General features: G+C 34.0%; 1 protein-coding gene across 2 annotated transcripts in view; it reads right to left on the reverse strand.

Moving 5' to 3' along the window:
- Positions 1 to 27271, reverse strand: part of LRP1B (LDL receptor related protein 1B) — a 1894725-nt gene that overhangs the window by 531561 nt on the left and 1335893 nt on the right. For both annotated transcript variants that reach the window (XM_032286208.1, XM_032286207.1), the window contains exon 33: positions 552 to 692. In XM_032286208.1, the coding sequence (XP_032142099.1) occupies positions 552 to 692 (141 nt within the window). The remainder of the gene's footprint in view (positions 1 to 551; positions 693 to 27271) is intronic.

Raw genomic sequence — 27271 nt, forward strand, 5'->3', positions numbered from 1 at the left:
TGTAGGGCCGTACTGGCTGCCATCTCTAATCCAATTGCCATTTGGGCAGTGTGACAAGTCTACCTATGTAAACCATCTGTTAGTTCTCTCACTCCATTTCACTGCACACAATTTGGACAAGCAAAACAAAAAAGCAAAATGCTTAGAGCCAAACAATGTCATGCTTTTGGATATGGAATTATTTTGTTGATGTAGTCCATTTGAAATCCCCTAGTGCATCCAGGTTCTGGGCTTAACTATACATTGCATATATTTTGCCAGGATATATATTCCTATTCTTGTATTTTTTTTTAAGTCAAGAATGGGATAATACCTCTTTGAAGACCTGACACATTAAAATTCCTATAGTAGGTTTGCTAATGTTTTCAAAGCTCATTATACACCTATGTTAAAGGCATTTCTTCTAAGTCTTAAGCAATATTTTCCTTTTTTTTCTCTTTTTTTAATTAGAAGCAATAATAGAAACATTCTATTGTTGAATTGAGGAGCTAGTATAAAAAAGAGCACATTATGTATTCAAAATCTGGCACAAATTCATTAGTGTGACTTACCTTGCTGTGCTTCTTTATCATATACTTTCATATGAACTACCCCAGAAGTCTTATTTCTTAGGATGGTGGGGTTTCTTCCATCTCTTTTGCTGCAGGTTCCCAGCTGAGCTAAGTTTTGGTCTGCCCACCACAGTTTCTTATCTATAAAAAGGAAAGCTTTTTTTAAAGGAAAGTATAATTGTCTTATTAAATAATAATAAATACCTACTAAACTATAATACTTTCTGTTTTCTTTTGTTATATTTCCAAACTCTGTTTCTAAGGGAAACACTAAAATCACTGTTACATTTAAAAATGTAGCTCAGAGTGACATTTGTTTGTTCAAATTTTCCTCCTCCTCTACAATTAGATTCTTCAATTTACCTTTTTCTTAGAAAAAAATATAATATTCCTGTATTTTACATAATTTTAAGTATTATATAGCTATAAACAAAAGCATATTTCAAATTAATATAAAATCAGATTTTATTATTTACATATTTAAACATGATCATGTAGTTTTGTCCTATATGTATTTGTAAATAAATGGCAAAATCTAACAAAACATCTAAACAACAATTATAAAACATGCATTGTTCTCACACTTTCTATTTATTAAAAGCATGTAAGCTTTTAATCACTTGTGCTCTCCATTACTGGTCTCTTCACAATTATGTTAACCTTCTCTATATCTTCTAATGACCCATTTTCCAACACTATATTAATTTACACTGTTACCACCTATTGAGTGATCATTAGATACCAGAGAATCCACAGTGCGCCACAGATTAAAGAAAGAGAGAGAGAGAGAGAGAGAGAGAGAGAGAGAGAGAGAGAGAGGTCTTCCTCTCAGGAAGCTAGCATTCTAGTGAAAAACTATACTTTTATGATTGCATTATTTCAAATTGTGAAAGCAAAACTGTAAGGAAACTATTCTCATTCTGTTTTATAAAGAATCTGAGACTCAATAAAGATGAAGTAACTTAATCAAATTTACATATTTGGTCTTCCTATCTACAAAATTTGTGTTCTTTCCAAGACGCCATGAGAGCATTAAAAACATTTAAGGCAATGCAGTAATTTAAAATAAAGTTATAATTTTAAAGGATTTGAACGATTCAGGCTTTTCAATAAGAATAGAATTAATGGCCACAAATTGAGACCACAAATCAATTTTCTACCTAGAAGTTAAAATAAGGTTATTTAACTCTATTTGGGTGATTCAATAGAGATATTTTTATATTTAATACCACCTACATCTCCTTAGTTCTTTGTCCTTAGTTCACAGAGGGTTGAGAGCTGATGGAAAGTCTCAGATCAGTAGCCACAGCTCTTTTCTAAGATACTCAGTGAAGAGGTTTTGAATATTAAAACTGGTGCCATGCAACACGGTTCTCTACATTCTGGCACTTGCGGGAATCAAATCCTGACCACTAGGTCCTTCCTAAAACTAAACCTGCATGTCACAGGGTCCAATTCTTTTCAGAGCTCCCCTCAAGGAAGACACCGAATGAAAAGAGTTCTATTTTCATAAAGGTAAAAGACACCCATGAAAGATACACAGTACTCCTTTGTTAACCATCATAGGAAATCAAGGATCTCAAGCTCAATGGGAAAAACCAGCACAGTGAAAAATAAGCACTATGATAAACATAGGTGCACGAGTAATAATTTAGAAAAAAATCTTTTAAATTTTTTTTAATTATCAAAAATCTAATAAACATATTCAAGAGATTCTGGTACATACATCACTCACGAAGGTAAAAGATGGTATTAAATATGAGCAATCACTAAAGAAGTCTTTAGAGATTAAAAAATCTATGAAAAAATATTTTTTAATAGAATCATCAGAAAATATGGTGGTGGAAACTTTCCACAACATAAAGAAAAAGAACCAAAGCAACCCCAGAAGATGGTAGGGAAAAAAAAAAAAAAAAAAAAAAAAGATTAGTAGGATATTTGTTTTAAAAGCCCAATAGCCAGTAGCATCATCCTGTATTAGGTATTACTGAATTCACTACGGTCATGCACTCACAGGGGAGAAAAATGCAAGTTTTATTTAAAAATTACCTTAATTGACCAACAAAAAGTGTTAATTTTATTAAAGGTTGACTCTTTAGGACATGACGTTTTAATATTAAGTCACAAAATGAGAAGTGTGCATGAAGCCCTTCTGCTGCATACCAACATACAATTGTCTGGAGGGGCCGTCTTATGAGATTGCTTGAGGTGCAAAAGCAATTATCTACTTTTTTCATAGAACATCATTTTATCTTTGAAGAATGACTGACAGACTATGGCTATTCAGACTTAAATATTTAGAAGATGTTTACCCCAAATGAATAAGAAAATCCTGTTAGATAAAAACAGCTAAGGCAGTTTCTTTCCAATGATAAAATTAAAACATTCAACTGAAGACTAGAGTGTTGGGAAACATCTATCAATACCATAAGTTAGACAATTTCCTAATACCTAAAATTTTTTCTAATAAGATTTGTGACAATATTCATGAATCTAATTTTTTTCAATATGGTATAATGAAATATATCAACACTGGGAAGATATACATAACATAAGAAAGTAATATTTTTCAAATGAACAACATAAGCTGAGCCAAAATAATGCAGAGGAAATGAAAAAGTGAAAATTAGGCCAATAAATTTTAATATGAGCAGAAATACAAATACAAATTTAGTTATATGGTTTTTGCTATTCACTTTTAAGAAACTAACACTTGTTGAGTTTTTATGTAGTTTTAAAAGAAGAATGTTCATAATCATCTGAAAAAGCTTTTAAAATAATCCTCTTTATGCTAATGGCATATATCTGAACCTACACAATATCTCCTGAAGCAGATATAAAAATTCAGCTATATTGAATGGCGATCATTAAAAAATCTAGAGACAACAGATGCTGGAGAGGATGTGGGGAAATAGGAACATTTTTACACTGTTGGTGGGAGTGTAAATTAGTTCAACCATTGTGGAAGACATTGTGGCAATTCCTCAAGGACCTAGAAACAGAAATTCCATTTGACCCAGCAACCCCATTACTGGGTGTATATCCAAAGGAGTATAAATCATTCTACTATAAGGACACGTGCACACGAATGTTCATTGCAGCACTGTTTACAATAGCAATGACCTGGAACCAACCCAAATGCCTATTGATGATAGACTGGACAGAGAAAATGTGACACATATACACCATGGAATATTATGCAGCATCAAAAATGATGAATTTGTGTCCTTTGTAGGGACATGGATGAAGCTGGAAACCATCATTCTCAGCAAACTGACACAAGAGCAGAAGATCAAACACCGCATGTTCTCACTCATAGGTGGGTGTTGAACAATAAGAACACATGGACACAGGGAGGGGAGCACTACACACTGGAGTCTGTTGGGGGGAAATAGGAGAGGGTCAGTGGGAGGTGGGGAGTTGGGGAGAGATAGCATGGGGAGAAATGCCAGATATAGGTGATGGGGAGGAAGGCAGCAAATCACAATGCCACGTGTGTACCTATGCAACAATTTTGCATGTTCTCCACATGTACCCCAAAACCTAAAATGCAATAAAATAAATAAATAAATAAATTTCGGCTATATTGTAAGATATTAAGTAAATCCGCAAAATGTAGGACATTGCCACTCTCCTTACTAATTAAGAAAATATAACTATTAACATTAAAATATAACATATAAACAATGTGTTTATTTTGTAATGTTTAATTGAATTTGTAATAAATATTTTTAAATTTTTTTCAGGTTTAATATCTAACATTGTTATGTATAACCCACATCAAAAAACCTCTTAGGGATCTCAATAATTTTTAATACTATAAAAAGGTCATACAACCAAAAAGCTTGAGAATGACAGCTTCAAGTGATTCACCAGCAAAGAGAATAGAGAAAATGAATATATGCATGTGGCATTTCAGAACATTCTGCTTAAAAATATATCTTTTTTTAAAGTTTGGAGATAAGAAAAAGGTAAGTCACTTACAAAAATTACTTAGTCCTTCTTTGCTAGCCACCATGCTAAACTTTTCTTCACCATTATAGAAACTGGAAAACAGTGTAGTAATGCCTGGGAAATTCTTAGGAGAAATCACAATCAAGCTAGAACTCTATAATAAACTATTAATTAACTGTAAAAGTGTGTGTGTGGGTGTGTGTGTGTGTGTGTGTGTGTGTGTGTGTAGCAGTGCAGAGGGGAGATATATATCATAAATTTACCTCCCATGAACTCTTTCTTAAACAGAAACTGAAAGTTAAGCTGGAAAAAAATGAGAAAATAAGATAATGAGAAGGAATCTAAAAAACAGGAAACTGAACAAAGCCAGATGGCAAAGGAAAGCCCCAGAATAAATGCTATGAGGCAAGCATAAAAAGCTGTCTATATTGGATCATGAGAATAGAAGACTCTGGGAGTAAGAACTCCAGGAAAAGAAAAAGAAAGGAAGAAGGAAAGAAGAAAAAAAAAAAAAAAAGAAAGTAAGGGAGGAAGGAAGGAAAGAAAATAGTACAACCACAACTAATAACAGACAGCTATAAGAGATTTGTCCCTGAGAAGTAGGACTGGGGATAGACAGATTAGAGTGGCAGACATTGCTATTGAAAAGAGTCTCTTCTGTATTATTTATTCTGTAATTATGTATATATTACTTCAGAAATAAAATTTATAAAAATATTGAATCAAAAATTATGGGAAAAATCAAAAATTAACAAAAGGACTTTACCTGAAGTATAGAATTGAGAGCCTACTGGTTTGTCTGACTAAAGAAAAAGACCATTGTTAAAGTCCAAATCAAAGTGTTCCATTTCTGTCTCCCAGGCCAAAGCCCTCACCATGAGGACATGGATGATTGAGTGAGCCTAAGTATAACACTGTAACACAGGAAAGTTTTTATTTGGACCACCTCTAACTGAATGGGCCACTCAGGAAATGAAGACATTCCCTTCTTATTCACATTATCGGACCCAGTGTGTCTTGAGTAGAAACTCTACACATTAAAGCTAAAGAGAGCTATATGGGTAGATGAATTCACAAGATGTATCTCTGCAAATTCTCCATTTCCGTCAGCTAAGTAATTTATTATGGCCCTGGGTTGCATTCACTTAAAACTGAACATATGAACACATCTCTACGGCAAGATAATAAAAAAATCATTTCTGATTGTGTTATTTTTATTGCTACAGGAGACTAGAAAAAAAAACCAGAAAAAAATGTTTCTTCCTTGACCACTAGAAGGTAGCCAAATGTGGTAGACACTGTGGTTGTTTACCACACTCTTTGGCCGTGAAGAATACTAATTTCTACAGGCAACACGTAAAATGCCAGACTTACCCTTTTGTGGCTCCCTGTAGAGGTGTCCATGAAAACCAGTTCTGGATTATAATTTTGGGTGGGTAGGGCTTCTAAGAGTAGCACAAAACCACACCCTGTTCACATACAAAGTTTCTGAACTTGATAAATTGGATACTGATGGCATGGTACAGAGTCAGGAAATAAATGAGTAAAGGAGCAGAACACAAAGAACCACAGCCTTGAAGACCATGACTAAAGAAGCTTGTGTTCATAAAGGACCAGGAGGACTCAGACAACAGGCACCTTAAGAATGACCAGTGTGAATCTAAGACCCCAAGTCTCCTGGAAAAATTATTCCAGGTTGTTGCAGTCATCTAAAAACTTAACTTTCATCATGCATGATTCTTACTTAAGGTTCTTCAAAACCTCCTCATTATATACAGGTTCAAATTTAAAATTCTCTATCAGATTTTTAAAGCCCTACATAATCAAATTTATTCCACCTACTGAGACTCCTTTTCAATTGCAGTCTTTTCATTTTACAATATGCATTAATCCATTTATTCAATTACTATTGAGCATGTATTATTTGTAAAGTATGATTCCAGATGATGGAAAAACGACAGGAGATAAGACTAGTAAGATCTCTTCCATTACAGACCTAATATTCTAGTAATAGAGACAGACATAATAAATAAACCAATAGAAAAGAAATAAGGGAAGACTTCTATTGGTGCTATGAAGAAAATAGGCACGGTCCAATTCTTATTTATGACAGTTGTCATACATGTGTCTGCACATAACTCCACTATATTCACCTTTCAATGCACAAGTATAGACTTATTCTCAGTAAAGTATTTCAGACTAGCCCAGCCCACACGGATGCTTCCTTCTCCCTGATTCTAAGGCTGCTCTACAAACATAATCACATGATTTTGTATTTAATGGTTGTTTTCCTTATTGTTTCACTTGTGCTAATTTTGATGGCTTATTCAGGGATGAGAGCTTTTGACAAGGATCCTGTCTTGTAATTCTTTATGTTCTTCACAGTGTTCTGCATTCTTTTAAACTCTGTTTTTCACTGCATAATTATTACTTGGAATCACATTTGTTCATTTCATTTTTTTGTCTCATACTGTTATTTTAATGAAGATGTTAGAATCTTCAGAAATTATTGAAATTCAAACACTGCTTGCTTAAGCTGTATGTAAGCAGGGAGCTAATATAATAGGGTAGTGGTTAAGTTGTAACAATAAGTAAATCTACTTCATGCTTATGGGCTAAATTGTGACTCCCATCCAAAATTAATATGCTGAATTTTTAAGTTCCAGTACTTCAGACTGTATTTAGAGAGAGGAAGTCTTTTAAAAGGTATTTAATGATTAATTCTAAACGAGGCTCCATTAGGATGGACCCTAATCCAATGTGACTGGTTTTCTTATAGGAAGAGGACATTGGGACGCAGATATGCACTGAGGAAAGGCCACGTGAAACCACAGGGAGAAGACAGTCATCTACAAATAAGGAGAGTGATTTTAGAAGAATCCAGACCTGACAACAGAGCAGATCTCAGATCCTCACCTCCAGAAATGCTAGAAAATCAATTTCTCTCAAGTCATCCAGTCTGTGGGACTTTGTCACAACATCCCTAGCAAAATAATACATTCACTAACAGAGATATTAAAGGAACTCATGAAATATTTTAATATTTATAAAATGTTAAATATGTTAATATTAATAATTAGCATATACCATAATTAGCATATACCATACAGTCTCCAAACTCTTCTCCAAAAAAGAAAGAGAAGGAAAATAATATTTACCAAGCACTTACCAAGTTCTAGAACCTTTGAGAGGCTCTAAATTGAGTAAAAACAATTGTCTTGTTTCATTGTCATAGAAGTGATAGGATGTGCTAACATACATTCTGTTCAAAATAAGCAAATGGAAAATCAAAAGGTGACCTTCCTGAAGGTCACACAGCAGGATTGTGTGGTATTAACTCCAGGTCAGCATTACTTGAATTCCAGTGGTCTTTCTACTACATTGTCATCTCTAAAATAGTCTCCCATTGGACCTAATAACACTATACTATGCAGTGTAAACATAACTTAATGAATATAAATTGAATTAAAGTTTCAGCCCAAAATAAAGGTAGTTGTAATACATATTTCAGTTATGGTATTTAAGAATGATAATTATTAAATTTTGATAATGCTTTACCTCTTTAGATGTATCATTAAAATTAATAACTTATTTTTGAAATATTCCAAATAGGTATTTTTACTACCCTATGCCAGAACTATTGAGATCCATTACTTAAAATTAGATTTTTGTCAAAAATCAGCCCTTCAGTTTTAAAATAGAAAAAAAGCCTAGCTATATCTGAATTTCAGATAAATGAAGAATAATTTATTAGGACATACCAAAAAAATGTCTGTTATTTATTTGGAATTAAATTTTAACTGGGTGTCTTACATTTTATCTGGCAATTTTATTATCTCTCTTCTCTCCCGGCAAACCAAAATTTATTAGAAAACAATTAAAAATGCATAAACCTACACAGACAAGGTATAGGACAGGAAACCATGGCAAAAAAAAAAAAAAAAAAAAAAAGAAAAAAAAAAAAAAAAAAACCAGAAGTGGATTGAAAGTAGGTTATAATTGGTGATCATTTAATAGGTAAAATGAGAGTCTAGACCTGCAATAGGAAGAGGTCAGATGACAGTTAATTTGTACTACAAAAGCTCAGACTAGATTAGAAATTGTGGGCCTTAAAGTGTCTAAAAATAGGGAGACAAATGCAATTGAAAATAGGAGGATTGCTTTAGTCTATTAAAAAAGTGGTTAGAGCCGGGCGCGGTGGCTCAAGCCCGTAATCCCAGGTCTTTGGGAGGCAGAGGCGGGCGGGTCACGAGGTCAAGAGATCGAGACTATCCTGGCCAATATGGTGAAACACTGTCTCTTCTAAAAATACAAAAAAATTAGCTGGGCGTGGCGGCGTGCGCCTGTAGTCCCAGCTACCCGGGAGGCTGAGGCAGGAGAATTGCTTGAACCCGGGAGGCGGAGGTTGCAGTGAGCCGAGATCGCGCCACTGCACTACAGCCTGGCGCCTGGTGCCTGGCGCCTGGCGCCTGGCGCCTGGCGGCAGAGTGAGACTCTGTCTCAAAAAAAAAAAAAAAAAGAAAGTGGTTAGAACCCAGAGTACACTGCCAAGGCGAGTACTGCTCCTCAAGCCTGGTGAAAGATTAGAAATTCACCCAAAAGGCTGACAAAGAAGGATACTGAGATAAAGAATTAAGTGATCATCTACAGAAGTTCTCAAATTTCAGCATGAATTAGAATTATGTGGAGAGCTACTTAAACCATAGATTTCTGGATCCCAACCCGGACTGTATGATTTAATAGTTCAAAAGTGGGGACCAAAAGTTTACATTTATGAAAAGTTCTCAGGTGATGCAAATGTGCTGATGCTGCTTGCCCAGTGGGCAAGTGAGACGAACATTAGAATCACCCGAAGCCCTTTTTAAAAATGTCTAGGTGCCACCGCTAGAGATTGCCACTGAATTGTTTTGGCCTATGCCATGAACACGAGACTTTTTCAAACCTCCCACTATAATATGCAAATAGGGTTAAGAACCACAGACCTAACTGTTAAATTTGACATCAGTCCCCTTCCCCGACTTTTTTGAGGAAGCTCACATTCATGTTTATATGCCCCACATGAGATATTAAAAGGTTTCCCTGTTAGGGAAAACTGTCTAAACCAATGCTCTGAAGAAAGAGATAATTGGAGGAGTCTGCCTTCACACACACACACACACACATACACAAACACACACACACACACTCTAAAGGCTCAGGGAAGCTATTTTTAAAGATGTTTATCATTACATAAGGCCTGCTGCTTGAACTCAGAATTTCTGATGATCTTTAGAAAAATGAAGACAGTCCAGAAACATCAGATAATTAAAGAATGACTATACCATGAGCAAGAAAACAAACTGAATAAACAGAAAAAAAAAAAAAAAAAACAGCAGAAACAGAAGCAGCAGCAAAAATAGAAAACAAAGTAGAATAAAATGAAAACAAATGGATATCCTCAGAGAGAATACAGAAATGATATGCATGAAACAAAACGAGGTTATAATGAAGAAAGGGTTAAAAAGAAAAAATTTGAACTCAGAAATTAAAAGGAGTATAGCTGAATTTAAATGTTGATATAAAGTTTAAAGTTGAAGAAATCCTAAAGGAAAAATTTTTTGAAGGTAAGAAATAAAAAAACAGAAAATGAAAGTTCACCTTCTAAGTTATATGACCTTAAGAGATTATTGTAAAACAAATAAAAAAATCATTTAAAAATAATTTGACATTATTTTTCAGAACTGAAGGGCATCAGTGTTTAGATTGAAACAGCCAAATAAGCTCCAAGCAAAACAGACACACATTGACATGAAATGCCAGATTAATAAAGGGGGAAAAAAGATTCTAAAAGTTTCTGGAGTGAAAGAGTAATGATCAAAAAACATAATAGCATAATAGCATTGGAATTCTCAACTTCACCTTATTATTGAGAAGACAAGAATGTCTGGGAAGATTTGATACCAAATTATTTCCAATCTGGATTTCTATAATCAATTAATCAAATGTAAACACAAAAGACAGTACTGTCTTTGATAAATTTGCTTCACAAGCTCCTTTCTCAGAAAGCTTTTGGAAGCTGTACTTGACTAAATCAGAGTAAACTGGAAAAGAGTATTTGACAAATAGAAAATTGAGAGATAGGCAAAAGAGAACCTTCCAAAGTGACAATGATTAGAGACCCAAGCAAGACAGCAGCAAATCTAGAGAGCCAGCTGCCATATGGAAGCAGAAAATCAGATAACTTCAAGAAAAATGCATGTTGAGGGAAGAGTCGTATGTTGAGATTCCATAGTATTATGTCAAATAATATTCACAACTTTAAAAAAATAAATGTATTCTTTACAATATCAAAATCAATATCACAAATATCAAAAGACACCCTGGGAATTTGGGAAGGGAAGGGTGAGGAGAATTCTCACTTGTGACTTTACTAACTACTCCTCTTATCACCCCAGCAGCTCCCAAATCTCAATGCTATCCCTAACTATCCTTTTTATGCACCTAACTATATAGTAGATATTTGTACCTAAATACAACGAAGTCTCCTCAACGTTACATTAGGAACATAAAATTTAATTTATTTTTCCCAATTGTGAGTCTTTCCCAGTAGATTTTTCTCAGCAAATGGTACCCACTCAGTCACCAGAGGCCAGGCCAGTCATTGTTTGCCTTCTCCCCACCTCTATTCCCTCTCCTAGACCCTGCACTAAACTGCCCACTTAACTATTTGTCCTCATTGTCTCAGGAAAGCTTTACTTCCTCACCTTCCCCACAGAAGCTGCCTAGCTCAGGGTCTCATCACTTCTCATTCTCCTGACTGCCATTGCTGAGGGAATACTGGAGTGATCATTCTAAAATGCAAATGTGAGCGTGTCACTCTGCAGCTTAAAACTCTCCAATGGCTTCCCCCTGCCAAAGGCATGGCACAAAGGCCATCCAGGATTAGATGCCTGTTTAATTTTCCATCTACAGATCTGTTGCTGCCCCCAGTGCTCTGTGTTCCAGGAATATTGAATTACAGTCAACTTACAATTTCCCAGAGATGGATTAACCAAGTTATGGCAAAACATGGAATAACCAAAAGGCAGTATATTTGTAAGAAAAATAATTAAAACTATTGTGAATGAGAGAAATATCTACATATCAGAATGAATTTATTATTTATAATTATATAGGAGCCATTACATTTTTACACTGTACCTACTGCAAATCAGGAACGCCCCTCCACCTGGACAATCAGAGGTGGATATGTGTGCTTACAGCAGTCTGTTAGTCCATTAGCTTCCCTTCTGTGTGGGAGCAGCTCTCTGCGGTTTGTCTGGAGCTCTGTGCAAAAATCTCTTTCTTGTAGCAGTGACAGAATAGAAGTCTCTTTGCCATGCCTTTTCCCAAGATGATTTTTTCTTAAGCAGAGAATGTAGAGGACAGTGGGGGTAGGATGGAGAGCATTGAAGAACAATGCCCAGAACTTGCTTTCAAGCCTTTGTAACCTTGAACTGACAGATATGGCCTGAAACTCTTTCCATTTATTGTTATATTGAGAGATTTGCCTCATGGAGAGCTAAGGGGGCAGTCTGGGGTTATACAGAAAAACTGGAGAGTGGCAGGTAATTTAATGTCCAAGCTGATGGCTTGACTGTTGCCAGCGAACTAGTATTTGTGCATTTTGAAGGGGAGAATTACAGTGAGAGCAAGGAGTTAGCTGACAAAAACAAGGCAGCTCTGAATAAATGCTTGCTGGGATATTTAGAAAATAAAATGTAGAATTCATTCAATGAAAACTGATGTTCCTAAAATTATTTCCATTAAAAAAAGGAAGAAGAGGAAGAGCAGGGTGGGGAAGAAGAAGAAAAGAACTACTCAGCTAACAGAGCAAACTAAACATTCTAATTTAATACATTTCTAGTAAATATCCATCTTAAATCACAAATTGTAATTAAGTGGGTCTGAACTACATTTTATCTGTGCCCTCCTCCCATTTTCCACTATCCAGGTAATGGATTAATATAGGGTTGATAGTATTTCTAGTTTCCAAAAGGATAAATCCCAAGCATCTCTGTGCCTTCTTGTGCTGACCTCAATTTACTTCTTCCATCTGGAATCTTTCCCTCTACTGCTATACTCACTTCTATTTCCATAATCTGAATAATGGACCCATATTTCCAGATTCAGCTCAAATGGTACCTTTATTTGGAAAGTTTACTAGTCCCCAAGAGGTAGAAGGATTCACCTGATTCCTTGTGTTTGGCGATCTGTATATAATTATATCATAGCATTTACTGTCTTAAAGCACTTTATTTGTTTACATGTCTATCTTCTTGTTTAAAAAATAAGATTTTTCTTTTTGAAGACAGGTCCTCATTCTGTCTCTCAGGCCAGAATTAAGTATTTCTGGTCAGGGTTCACTGTAGCGTCAAGCTCCTAAGATCAAGCAATCCTCCTAGCCCAGCCTCCTGAGTAATGAACTACAGGCATGTACCGCCATGCCTGGTTAATATCTTTTTCATTTTTTATTTTTGTGGGATCAGGATCTCATTATATTGCCCAGGCTTGTTTTGAACTCCTGGCCTCAAGTAATCTTCCTGGCTTGGCTTCCCAAATAGCTGCGATTACAAATGTGGTGTTACCACACTTGACCTAAAACATAAGATTCTTCAGGGCAGACGCTATGTCTTGTTAATTCTTTTATCTCCTACTCATACTCCAAAACCAGGCACATGGGTGGTTTTCAAGGTTGGTTGAAAGTTACATTTGGTAAGGTAATGCAGTTTGGAAGCACAAAGCCTGGTGTGATAATTCGCCATGACACTCTCTGGATGATTTTGAGTGACTTACTTAAATTTTAATATTAGTCCCCTAATATGTAAAATGAGAAACACTCCACCATATTAATTTAATATGTAAATTTTTTAGCCAAACGACTCAAATGCTAAGGACAATAATTGGTAGCTATATGGAATAAACAAATGAATGAGTCAACCAAAAATATAAAACCTAAAACTTGCATATGACTATACTGATTCTGCTACATAAACAACTCAGAGAAATATTTCCATCCACTATCAATAAGAATGTGTGTGGAATTATTTTATCAGAATCATGGATGAATTTGTACAACTTTTCTATAATTTTACACCACTTCTCTTGTGTCTAGAGACATGAATTTGCATAGATGCTGGTTGAGATTAATAGTGTAATTACTGTTGGTGGCAAAAATAAATAATTTAAAGTACCTGTAGTAATCACTTGCAAGGTCTCATGGCCATCCATGTAATGTAGTGTTCTCCAGTTTTGCACAAAATGGTATTAGAGTAGGGGCAATAAAATATTAGAACCTCTATATTTGTATACTGAATGAAATTAAGAATGTTAAAAAAAATTTGACATTTACATAAGCTCAGTTTAAGAAAAAAATGAATTATTTGTCCCTTTGTTAAGAAAGCTCTGCTTAAGCAAGGTCTAAAGAGTGTTAGATTAGGTGATAACCCTCCTTGTTAAAGACTTTATTGCATCCCCTAAAAATTTATATGTTGAAGCTCTATCCTCAATGTGACTGTATTTGGGGATTGAGTCTTAAAAGAGATAATTCAGTTGAATGAGGTCATATGATTGGATCCTAATCCAACAGGAAACAGACCACAGGTGTGCACACAGACAGAAAAGACCGTGTGAGGACACAGCAAGGAGGTGGCCATCTGCTAGCTATGGAGACCTCAGAAGAAACCAAACCTACTAACACTTTGATTTTGGATTTCTAAGCCTCCACAGCTGTGAAAAATAATGTCTATTGTTTAAGACACCCAGTCTGCAGGCAGAGGTTGCAGTGGGCTGAGAGCGCACCATTGTATTCCAGCCTGGGCAACAAGAGCAAAACTCTGTCTAAAAAAAAAAAAAAAAAAAACCCAGTCTGTGGTATTCTGTCATGGCAGCCCTAGGAGACTAATATACTTCCTCATATCAACTTATTTATTCATGGCAGGATAGAGTGCTGTAGAAAATATTAACAAGAGTCTGAGGCATTTTCCAGGTTCAGTCTGAGAAGCAAAATGAGAGCCACTGAGAGAAAATTCACCCTACATTGAAGCAGGAGTCTGAATAGTACCCTAACAATACATTCCAACTACCTACCCCCAAATTACTTATCTGGGTCTCAGTGCCTTCCATGTCAGTGATACCACACTACTCCAAGCCGCCATAGTCTCTCCCCTGAACGCCTAAAGTTCTCCCCCACAGTCCAATTGGCACACAATGCTGAGTACTCCTTTTAAAATATAAACTAGCATCTATAACTCCTCTGTTTAACCCTTCAACTGGCTAGGAGAGTGGAGTACTAAGGTTTTATTTCCTATAGTTGGTACGTTGTTCAGGACTTTTCTCCCTTGACCCTCTTCTTTTCTGAATTACGCTTCTGTCACTTTAGCTACAGTTATACCAGCTGGGACTTGCCAAACACAATCTAGCTTTCAGGACTTTTTATTTGCTATTTTATCTGCCTGGAAAGTGCTTCCTTAGAAATTTTCACAAGGCTGATCTTTCTTGTCATCCAGGTCTACGCTCAAATGGCACCTTCTCAGCAAAAGCCTCTGGGAAGCTATCTTATTTTATTTCACATAATTTTTTTTCTATATGGCATTTTTGTATATGTGTATGCATTTACTGTCTACCCCAACTAAATACAGCATCCATGAAGGCAGGAATTTGAGTGGACTTCACCTCTATCTTCAACTCCCTGCAAAGGTATAATATAGAAATATAATGATGAATTACTGCTCAATATTCTGGTGGAAATTCTGGTCTGGAAAAAATTGGGACTAATACTGGATACACCCCCTATTTAGTCACTGTGGTGCCCAGGGCATGCTTTAGGCAAAAAAGTTACATGTAAATGAGAGAGAGATAAATAATGGAAAAGCTGACCACCAAGAATTATTATCTGCTAGAGCCTGGGCAGCTGTTTCATGAATTTTCTCTTTAGCTTCATTTTGATATCTTTAAATAAGTATGACACTGGAGAACAGAACTTCCTCACTTTTTCCTCCAGTAGCAACGGCTCTTTGAGCTGCTGACATTGAGTTTCAGCAGTAAACCCAGAGCAGCCTTGTACTGCTCCTTCTGTCAGCCTTAGTAATTGGGGACATTTCTGAGGTTGGGTGCAAGACTTCTACTAGGTAGCAAGGCCTGTCTGGAGGAGGGAGGGCCTGAAGGTCAGGGATTAAGATTTCCTTCAGGATGTAGCCTTAGTTTCCTCTTGGAGATTGTAAACAGTGGGAAGATCAATTTTAAATCAAGGTAAGCAATTTTGATCACCCTGCAAAATATCTGAGGTCAGTTACTTAATGAAAAGATTGGGCCAAGGCAATGGCTAACAACTGTAATCCCAGCATTTTGGGAGGCCAAGAAAGGAGGATCACTTGAGCCAGAAGTTTGAGGCCAGCCTAGGCAAAAAAGCAAGACCCTGTCTCTACAAAAATTTTAAAAAATAGCTGGGCTTGATGGTGCACCCCTGAAATCCAAGCTACTCAAGACACTGAGGTAGGAAAATCATCTGAGCCCAGGGTGTTGAGGTTGCAGTGAGCCAGGATCTCACCATTGCACTCCAGCCTGGCTGACAGAGTGAGGTCCTGTCTCTAAAAAAAATTTTTAAATTAAATTACATTGAGAAGAAGATTAGACTTTCTGGCATTCTAGTCAGGTTGTGACTTGGAATCAAAGTAATGTGAACATTAATTAATATGAAGTTATTTTGTCCTGATAGAATGGCAATCTCTGCACTCTTCTGGTTATACTTCTTTAAATTCAGCCAAGCACTATGTCTGTATTTTTAGTAATTTTTTAATAGCTCCTAGCCATTTCCAAAGGGGGCAGATGGAGCCGTAATGGACAATGAGTCAGTCAGAGCCAACTGTTCACAAATTTCACTGCTAAGTTTCTGAGAGCTGCCTTGTAGCTTGCCTTGTATGAGACCTTCCAGGTCTCTACGAACAGAGCCATCGAAGGGAATCAGAATATGCCTCACAAAATATGCCACTTTGGTAAAAGAATTATTTTGAGCTGAAGACAATTGAGAATCAGCAAATGTAGGAAGAATTCTCTGCCTTCCTTTTTTTCTAACTAAAAGTAGGGCATACATTTCCCTTCCTGAAGGTGGCATAAACTTCCCTTGTGTAAGTGTCCTCTCTACCATACCAGGAAAAGGAGAATGACTCATTCCCTGACAGTAGGCACTGAGATGAGTGTACATAAAAAAACTTTACTAAAATAACCCTTATCTTCCACTAATTTCCTCCATATATTTCTTATTCACTTTCCCTCAATGGACATCCTTTGAAGCCCAAACCCCCTTTCCTTTGTTAAAACAGTATTTAAGCCACAAGTCTCATTACTTCTTGGAGATTTACTTCTATGAATTCTATATACATAAAATATTAATAAAAATCACGTGCCTTTTCTTCTGCCAATCTAACTTTTGTTAGTTTAACTTATAGGCCACTAGACATTGAACCTAAGAGGACAGAAGAAAAGTTTTTCCTCCCTGACACCATTCTATGATTTCCCATCTTAGATTTTGTTAACAATCCTGTTTTATCTTCAGGTAGCATGTATTTTTATATCAGGCACTTTTGTTCATTACTTGAGAAAACCAGAATAAGACATTCTGTTCCTGGTGACCAAATTTCACATATAATAGTGCTTAGGAAATATTAACCTCAGTATATCTTTTTCTAAATATGCCTTTACTATTGTGTTCAGATTTTGGTTTTTAGTTTTTGGAGGAATCCAAAAAATGGAAAACAGTCTTAGAAGATGGGAGTCATGATAGAGAAGGTTCTGAAATTCATAACATTCCAAATTTTGAAAGAAAAAAAAAGGAAAAAGAACCAGATGTTTCTCTAGATATTTCAAGTCTAACCACGTATTTCAAGTGGAGAGAGAATAAGGAGGAATAATACTGCTTTCATTAAATAACAGAATAACTACAGTGGCCCAGGGAGCAAAAGAGGATTGATGTAAAGCCTTAAAAATGTGTAAACTATTTGATCTAGAAATGCTACATCTATCATTATATCCAGGCTGTGAAAATAACTAGTTATATGAAAGTTAATCACAATATCTATAATTTCCAAAATAAAGGAAAATAAATGTGTACATATTGTAATTATTTAAATAAAATATCTATATGCATACAGTGCTGTATTACATAAACATTAAAATTATGTTGTAGAAATATTCACTGGCCTGAAAAGCAATGATCATAACAAATTAAAGGTGAAAGGCAGTTTGTACATTTTTTAAAATGACATAAATTTCAGCCACTCTAAGTAAGGCTTTAAACTTTTTCTTATTGTAAAATTATAATTCTACAGTAAAAGTTTCTGATACCTTTAAATGTTAGTATTTTTGCCATTTTTTAAATAATTTATTATATTGGCATTCATATAACTTCAACTTTGATTTCAATTAATCTAAATCCTTTTACAGTGTGCTTCCTAAACAACTTTTTAAATATTAAATGAGTATATACAAACTAGCACTTTCCTCCAGTGTGAGCACACTATATATTATAATCTTCCAATTTTAAAAATTACTTTAAATGGCTGCTCTTATCTTGGATAATTTCCTCTTATGTCCTTATTATTAAAATATGAACATTGTTGCTGTCACTACTGCCCAACTCCTGACACTGACAAATAATTAATACTGTAAAATTTACTGACTAGAAATACATGTGTGTGTAAATATAAATACATTACTAAGAAACAGGTTAAAGGATGAATATTGTCACAAATGAATGATCTTTGGTGTTCTCATTTGCCATGTCCCTGTCTTTCACAATTTGATATATTTATTGATTTAAAAATGAAAACATGTAAAACCACCATATTATAGCTTATTTCATGGGAAAAAGTTGCCTATTTCAATAATCATTTACCAAAATATTATGTCACTGCAACTCAGTACTTTGAATTACATTGGACAGGATATCTGCTAGCTAGGAACATACTCTTGAGCCAGAAAATAAAAACAAAACTGTAGTTTATAAAGTGAGTATCATCCTATAATCTTTTATTTATAGTTTATTTTACCATGAATGTTTTAAATGTAAACCATAAAATAAACAAAAATGTACCTGGCATTTAAAAAAAAAACTGAAAGAATGTTGTTATCAATTTGTTGAACCCTTATGCTTGTATCTGACAACCTACTAGATACGTTCTCAGTACATTATAAATAAATCACAATATACTGTTGCTGAATAGAAAATATAATTCTGAATTTGCAGATATATGCAGTTCTCATTATATTTGGAATTTAAAGATAAAATAGTTATTGATTTAAAAACTGTTTTAAAGATAGAGTAGTAAATTATTTGGCAATATCATTTTAGTTATACAGATAATTACAAGATATATAATTTCCAACAAAGGAAAAATAATTTAAAATGTGAATATACAGGTAATTACTTAGCTAAAATATCATACAGGCATACAGTGAAATACACCAAGTATTCTTCAACTTTCACTAGGTCTCTCATAAACAGAATTCTTCATAAAACATCTTGATGGTAAAATATAATGAGAAAAAATATATGAAATGCCAATATTTAATTTGCATAGAAATGACTTGGAGGCATATTAGCTATTTCGAAAAAAAGCACCCATGTATTTCAAGGGAGCTGTCCAAATGAATTTCCAAAGAATAGAATATTATTAAATAACATTGAAATTTTATTCACATAGTATTTGTTATGGCCACTTGCTATAACTATGGAGCTTTTATATATTCTACTGTTCATCTAATGGAACTATAAGAAATAGCTTCCAATTTTAAAAAGTGTTAAATATTTCTCAATTAAAGACAATAGTTATTAGATCAAATATACGCTTTAAAAATTGAACTTTTTTAATCCAGCTTTTTAGGAATCCTCACCAAGTCACAAGTATTATTTGTCTTACTATTACGCTAACTAAAGAGTCTTCTTGTAAGGGTTCTGGGTCACCTACCTGTCCTTCTAAATCTCATGACATCACTTTAGACAATGCACTTATCTCTATGGTAAGATAACAGAATCTTTTTTTCCTCTCATCTATAATTTTATTAGGAGTCAACTCAGCACAAAATAGTCTCATCCATCATTGGCCTTCTGAGTACTATTCATTTTTGATATATCTATATTCAAAACTGCATAGAACAATAACACCCATAATTAAAAAGCTTAAAGCATAGTATTTTTAAAATGTGCACAGAGTTATGAGCTCCTTTTTTGTCCTATACTACTCAAAATACTTCTTAAATGGTTTTGGTTTAATATGGAACAATATTAATCAGAATTAAATTGATACCGATATTGATTTCAAATTTGTAATGTTTAATACATTTCTTACACGATATAATGCTGATACTGATTATGAAAAGGGAGAAAAATAAGTCTAAACACAATGATATTCAGGCACTAGTTGCTTTTAAAATATATCTAAATCCAGGTGTGTATATATATCCCACAAAATTCCTATAACCGGAGGCCATCTACCTAAATAAAGTTTGGGCTGAATAAAGTTGCTGAGTAAATAGGGCTTTGATCTGATTGTTTAAGTTCAGTTTAAGAGAATAAAACTTGCCAGATCATGATGTGATTTCAAGATATCCACTACATTCCGACATGAGATAATACCTAGAGTGTATAAGCAGACTTCAGGAATAACTTCTTCAGTTATTTTGATTTGTTCTTATGCTCTAATTAAAATGCTGTTATATTAACTCAAACATATTTTATAAATCTAAAATATTCTATGTTATTTTCCACTCTAAACATTTTACTACTTCTTTTTTAAATTAAAGGGACATGGGGGCAATATGTAACAATTATATCCCTGCTTAAATAAATAAATATATACACATATATATACACACACACACACATATATATATATATATACACACACACACACACACAAACACATATTTTTAATTCATTCTTTTTTAAATAATATAAACAGTAAACAATGTATTTTTCCCTGAAAATGATTCCAGATAAAGTTAAAATTTAGCAGGTTACAAGAAAAAAATAATCACTATTTAATGCTTTTAAGTATGAAACAGCTGATATGGCTTAATTATTCCATTTACATTAACAATACCATTTTCTGATCACCAATTATAATCCAGTTATAAAAATAGTGCTATGATATACTTTGAGATTGTTGTATTTATCCATTTTGCTAAGTAATTAGCAGTAAGAAGAGCAATCTGTTGGAACATAGAATTTTAAGGTGACAAAAATTGCTGGACGAGTATCACATAAAGTCCTTTGGAGATTTCTCATAGTACTTTTAATGTAAATTTTGATGGGCAATTACTTTTCATTAATGGCGGTATGAGTACTTAGAGAAGACAACTATGTACTGTACTTAGCGCTGGGCAAATTGCCTGGATATACTTCATATATTGCTGTTACTTTAATGAATAGTGTTATGGCAATTAGAAGACTGATGGCTTAGAAAATTTAGGCAGATGTATTTGAAGTTCCTTGAACTAAAAGACATTGCTCAATGTGCACTGCAAAGTAACTTATCTCTTTTGAAAAGTATGATTTGAAAGCAGAATCACTTAAAATATATAGCATAATTATAGTGCATTTAAAATAGCCTAGATTGTATTTATCAAATTACGGATGAAAGTACAATACAAGTGTAGCAATTAAATCGCTAGATCTTTCACTGAAAAGTGCTTGTAAACACAATATTGAAGTAAATAAAATACTGTTTAAATCTTTTAAAATAATTTGCTATTTGTCATGCTTCTCATTATTTGTATTATCTTAAGTAGGAATTCTCACAAAAGTCAGGTATAAATATTATAATTATTATATGAGTACTTAATATAATTGTACTAATAATCATTCATTTATCTAAGAAAATTAATGTTTCAATCCCTGAGACAGGCAGCAGCTGGGATTATTTTTCTTGTTTTAAAGATTTAATTAAGAGAACTGTTCTTAAGCATTATAGACCATATTCCTCGAATGGTTTCTACTGAGTAACATTTCATAAATACATGATCTCAGAAAACTGGTGTCTAGAGATAATTCTTCCCTCCAAAACCCAATCTTCTTTTAAAGAAAGTAAGTTCCAATTTCTCTATATCTAGATAATTTTAATGGCCAATATAATTCCATAAGCATATAAATAATTCAAGTTTTAATTTTAGAACATTTGAAATTAAAATAAACTTCAAAGTTGAGTTTGTTCTAAGTAACTATAACTATTTTTTATATGACTGGCTTATGGTTTATTATTTCTATAAATATTAACTATAACAGCTTGAAATAATATTTACTAGAAATTTCTCTTATTAAAATGCATAATTATTAATAGTAACATTGAGTATAATAAATTGGAAATAAAGCAAAACACATGAAGCCGAACTAATTACTTAATCATTAATAATTTTATACACATGAAAGATACAAGCGCTCAAGAAGTAATGTTATTATAGATTACTATTGTTCTCTCACTGTAAATATATGCATAAATTAACTATATAATCTATTTCAGTATAATACTTTATAGGCAGCATTGAAACTACATAAAACATCAACTATTTTTTAACTAGCAAAAAAGTTCTGTAGGGAGGGAAATAAGTTCTATGACTAAGGCACTATAAAAAGAAAAAAAAAAAGCCTCTCTCTTTCTAAAAGCAAAAGGTGTTTAAAAATATGGTCAAATAGTCAATTTGCATTTCCTGTTTTCCCTTCCTTATGTATTCTTCCCCCAGGTACCTGAATGACTCATTCCAGACTTCCTTCAGATTTTTGCTCAACTGTCATGTCCCAGTGAGAACTGCTATATCTTCTCTACTTAAAATTCTAATTTTTCAGACACCTTCCTTCTAACCCAACTCTGCACTCCCTAATCAGATGCCCTACTTGAATTTCCTCCATTAGCATCTTTTACCATCTGATAAACTTATTTGTTTATTTGCTTATATGCTATTTTCCCCCAATGGCAATATAAGATCCCTAAGGGAAGGGAATTGTTACCTGTTTTATGCTCTGCTATTTTCATAGAACCTAAATAATGACTGGCTCATAATACTCAATTTATAAATTGTTGAATCAGTAAACAAATCACAATTGGAGAAAATGAATATATTATCAATATTATAACAGTATATGAGGATAAAAATGAAGAAAATCCTGACTCTTCATCAAATTACACTTAAAAGAAAACATAATCAGAAAAGAAGTATATTATTTTACTACCCTTCTTTACTAACTTTACAAGAAAATTTTATACCATCAGATTTTATAAACACCAAATGCTCCCTTTCATTTATTTTTTAAGGATTCCTTTGTTAACCACAATTTGTAATGAGGGGGCCAGAGTCACAATATCAGGCTTCATAAGATGAAGATTGAGGTAGATTTTTCCCCAGACTTTTGCAACTACAAATACCACTGCAAAGGAAAGTGTTTGCATATATCTCAGTGCATATGTAACTTAGTGTGTCTATGGACAGGTTTCTCAATCCCAGCATTATAGAAATTTCAGCCCCAATAGTTTCTTGTTACAGGGGCTGTCCTGTCCTGTGGCTTGTAGGATATTTACCAGCATCATATTGTCAACCTGCTAGCTGACAGTAGCAACCCCCTTTATCCTGCATAGTTACTGTTTTAAATGTCTTCAGACATTGCCAAATGTCTCCAGGTGAGCAAAATCTCCTGGAGCTGAGCATCACTGGTATATTGGTAAGAACTCTGACTTTGGAGACAGACAGACTTATATTAGAGACTCAGCTTTGACCATGATCAATCCAGTTTTCAGAAGTAATACTACAGTCATATTATCTCCATCACCTGGTTACTAAGCCTATTAGAACTAATGTGTATAAGTTATCCAGAACAAAGTAGGTGCTCTATAAATAATAGTTATTAATATAAATAGTGCACCACAGTGGTTAAAAGATAGATATTTACATACAAAAACATTTATTTTTTAAATAAACACATACATATGATAAAAGTTGGAGCAGTCTATAAGGCTTTTCAAACATACTTTCAATTAAAATGTATTATTTTAAAATAATGCAAATTAATATACAGTTTTACATCTGCTATGAACTGAGTTATGGCCACCTTCCCTACCCTATTCACATGTTGAAGGCCTAAGGAGATGGGGCCTTTGGTAGGTAATTAGTTTTAGATGAGGTCATGAGGATGAGGCCCTCATAATGGGATTAGTAGAGACACCAGATTGCTTGCTTTCCTTTTCTCTCTACCATGTAAGAACACATCAAGAAGGCTACAAAGCAGGAAGAGAGCCCTCATTAGGAACCAAATTCACTTGCACGTTGACTTTGGACTTTCCAGTCTCCAGAGCTCTAAAAAAAAAAAATTTCAATTGTTTACTCTACCCCATTTATGGTACTTTCTTATGGCAGCCCAAACTGTCTAATACAACCTTATTTTTAATTCCCGCATAATAGTTCACTGTTACAGGTATTCCATGATTCATTTGGCTGGTCCTTTATAATGAAGATGTAGATTTTTTCACAGACTTTTGAAGTTACAAAAAACACTGCAAAGGACAATGTTTGCATATATAAGTTAGTATATCTATAGGACAGATTCCTAGAAAAAGCACAGGCTTTCAAACCTAAACATCATATATTAAAAAGCTTGCTACACTATTTATTAAGTATGTAATACTGAGCAGTTAATTTACGCTAGCTGAGCCTCAGCTGAGATTTCTAGAATAAGCAGTGTTAGGGGTACCTCTCTTAGGGGATTGCTGTGAGAATTACATATGTAAAGATTTGTAAAGTAAACATTAGAATTTTTTTTTTTTTAATTTAGACTAACCATTATTACTATTAAAGAGAATAGATTGTTAAGCCTGGCTGTGAGACTACCTTTAAGGACCCAATACTCTCTAAAGTTTGCAGTTTTTTTGGAACTCTTTTACTTTTGGTGTGAGTTTACATTTTTGTTTTTGTTTTTCTTCCATTAAGCTTTCTCTGAAAACAGACACAATCCAATATATTCTTTCTCTCCTGGCATTTCTATATACATATGTACATGTAATATGTGCCAGAAATGATTGACTATATTTTACACATCTTTCCTGTTATTCATTTTCTCCCCATTTCAATTTCAATCCTAATATCTTAACTTTTTATTTTAATATGTGTTTCAATAAATATTTAAATTCTAGAATACATTTGTGGCCATGGTCATTTTACATAAACATCTGTCTGCTTGTGCTAGAAATATATTTTGGTCACAGTGGCAGATGTTTGGGTGTGTAGTCATTATTCTATTTCTTCATATATTTTACTATTATTATTGAAATGTACTAAATATAAAGTGACTTGCTGTGTATTATGAGTGAAACATATATGAATAAAATGTCATCCCAAATTACGAAGAAGTGAGATATGTTCACACATGATTGTTTTAGGAGCCAGCTTACTCCACTGCATTAGGAAAATACGAACACATTCGGAGAAGAGGAAGATTGCCAATCACACTGAGGTGAGCAGAGATAGTCTTGAATAGTGGATGGTGTTTCACCCATTAGGGTAGCTGATGAACAGGAAACGCACTCAAGGAACAAGGCAAAGAGAAATAAGTAGGGCATAATTAGAAAAAGAAGAAATAGTTTACCCAGCCACAGTGCACATAACTGTAGCAGGATAGAGAACAAAATTAGAGGAGGAGTTATGGCAGCAAGGCTCTTCCTTATGGTGAAACAGCACTTGACTTCAGTCACAATCCCAGAGCTTTCCTCTTACAGGACAGGGTTTTCACAGATTTTACAATTTTTTTTTTGGTCTATAATGTGGGACGAATAATGCTAATAATACTTTGGTTTTAACAAATCTTATTCATCCTAAATTTCTTTATCTATAAGGTGGAAGTAATAATGCTGTGATAAACAAGCTTTAGTAAATGAAAATGAGACAAAATGAGCATTTCTGAGTAAAGCTCATTTATTTCAGTCTGTGAAATTGGTTAAGTAGGTAATGTCACAGCAGGTCCCTAATATAGCAGATTTTGAAAGTTTTGAGATTGGAGATACAGATAATGAGAGGAAGATAGTAGGCGACTGTAGTAGCTCAGACAAGAAGTTTCTAACCAGACTGTGAAAGGAAAACAAACAACAGTAATAAAACAGAAAGAAAGACAGGCTTATCAAATACAAAAAGAAAGTTACCAATACATTTGGAGATCAAGGAAAAAAAAAAAAAAAAAAAAACTGGCCCCAGTTGCCTCTGAGCTTAAGGCAAATGCCTGGGAGAAACGATAGAACCACTACAGGAGAAAGACCATCAGGAGAGGAGCCACTTTAGAAGTGAGAATTCAATTTCATTCTGTTCAACAAGCAATTTTTCAGCGATTGCCAATGGAGGGTTTCCATTCTCTTGGGGAAATCAAAGAAATCTGTAGGGTCATGTTGGCTATCAAAATCACTAAAGACTACTACTGATATTTAGTGGGCAAGGGAGTCAAGAATGGTAAATATCTTACAAAGCACTGAAAATGAAAACTGTCCTATTTCCTATGTGACTGCTGAATACCACAGTGGACATTTATGTCGATGAAAAATCTTTTTTACAAGTAACTGAACCCAATATGTAACTCATTTTATGTCTAAAGACAAAGCATTTTATACATAGTTTTAAGAAATACTAAATTTCCCATGAATATAATTGTTCTTTATATTGTCCAAAATGTTACCAAAAATTGTTCACCACTTCAGAAAAATCAAGCCATCAACATCAATTTCACTTGTTATTTTAGAGCTGCCAGCACAGCGCACCTGTATCAGTCTGCATTTTTAGCTATTTCATTTCTAGTGATGGTTTATATGAGAAAAATCAGCTATTTCATCAGATACAGTGTATTCAAATCATGTGTAAATTGAATTGATTTTTTAAATTTTAAATTACTTTGCTGTTTTTTCTCATTTTATTACAGTTAGGACATCACATTTTACTTGTTATTTAAAAAATTGAGGCATTGACCAGAGCCAATCCTATAAATTCAAGACTATTTCAAAAAGCCCTCAAAGCTGCTATTTTCAATTAGTCACTTTTTTAGCAGAGTGGAAAGAGAGGTACATATGTGACTTCTTAGGTAAGTAGATTCAATCTAGTCAAGTTGTTCTTATAGGAGACTATCACTGCCTCTTACATTCATGAGCTTACAAATACCACTGTGTCTCCTCTAGATCTCTTCCTATTCTAGCCTTCATCCAGGGCCAATTTTAATCCTACATTCCTTGTGAAGTCCTCCTCTGAAGACATTTAGAAGTCTGATTTGCATTTTTATACAATGATTTGCATGTGTCAGTCTTGTATGTATCAATCTGTTTTCCCCATTCCTCAGCATTTCTAACCCCATCACATTATCTTACAACTCTCTTCTAGCCTTCATAATACTTAAGCCCTTACTAAATGTGGTCAGTATTGGTCCTATGAGAACTTTTATTTTAGACAAAACATAATGTGAAACCCACCACAGTAACCTCCAGTCCTCGAAACATCAACAATAAACACAGAGCTGCATTGATTGTGTTATTCTGGGCATTTCTATAACATTTCTACATTTCTGTAAATTATAGTATACAAATTGTAGAAGTAAAGGACATTTCAGTATCTGATTGACTCAAATTATCTTTCAGAAACTAAGAATAGAGAAATTGAAAGTTTGTTTTCTCTCATAAAGTAAAGAAATAAACCACCACCATCCTCCCCCAAAAAGAAAGAAAGAAAGAAAGAAAGAAAGA

Source organism: Sapajus apella, unplaced genomic scaffold, assembly GCF_009761245.1.
Source record: "Sapajus apella isolate SASKATOON/1434 unplaced genomic scaffold, GSC_monkey_1.0 scaffold18, whole genome shotgun sequence".
NCBI classification, from domain to species: Eukaryota; Metazoa; Chordata; class Mammalia; order Primates; family Cebidae; genus Sapajus; species Sapajus apella.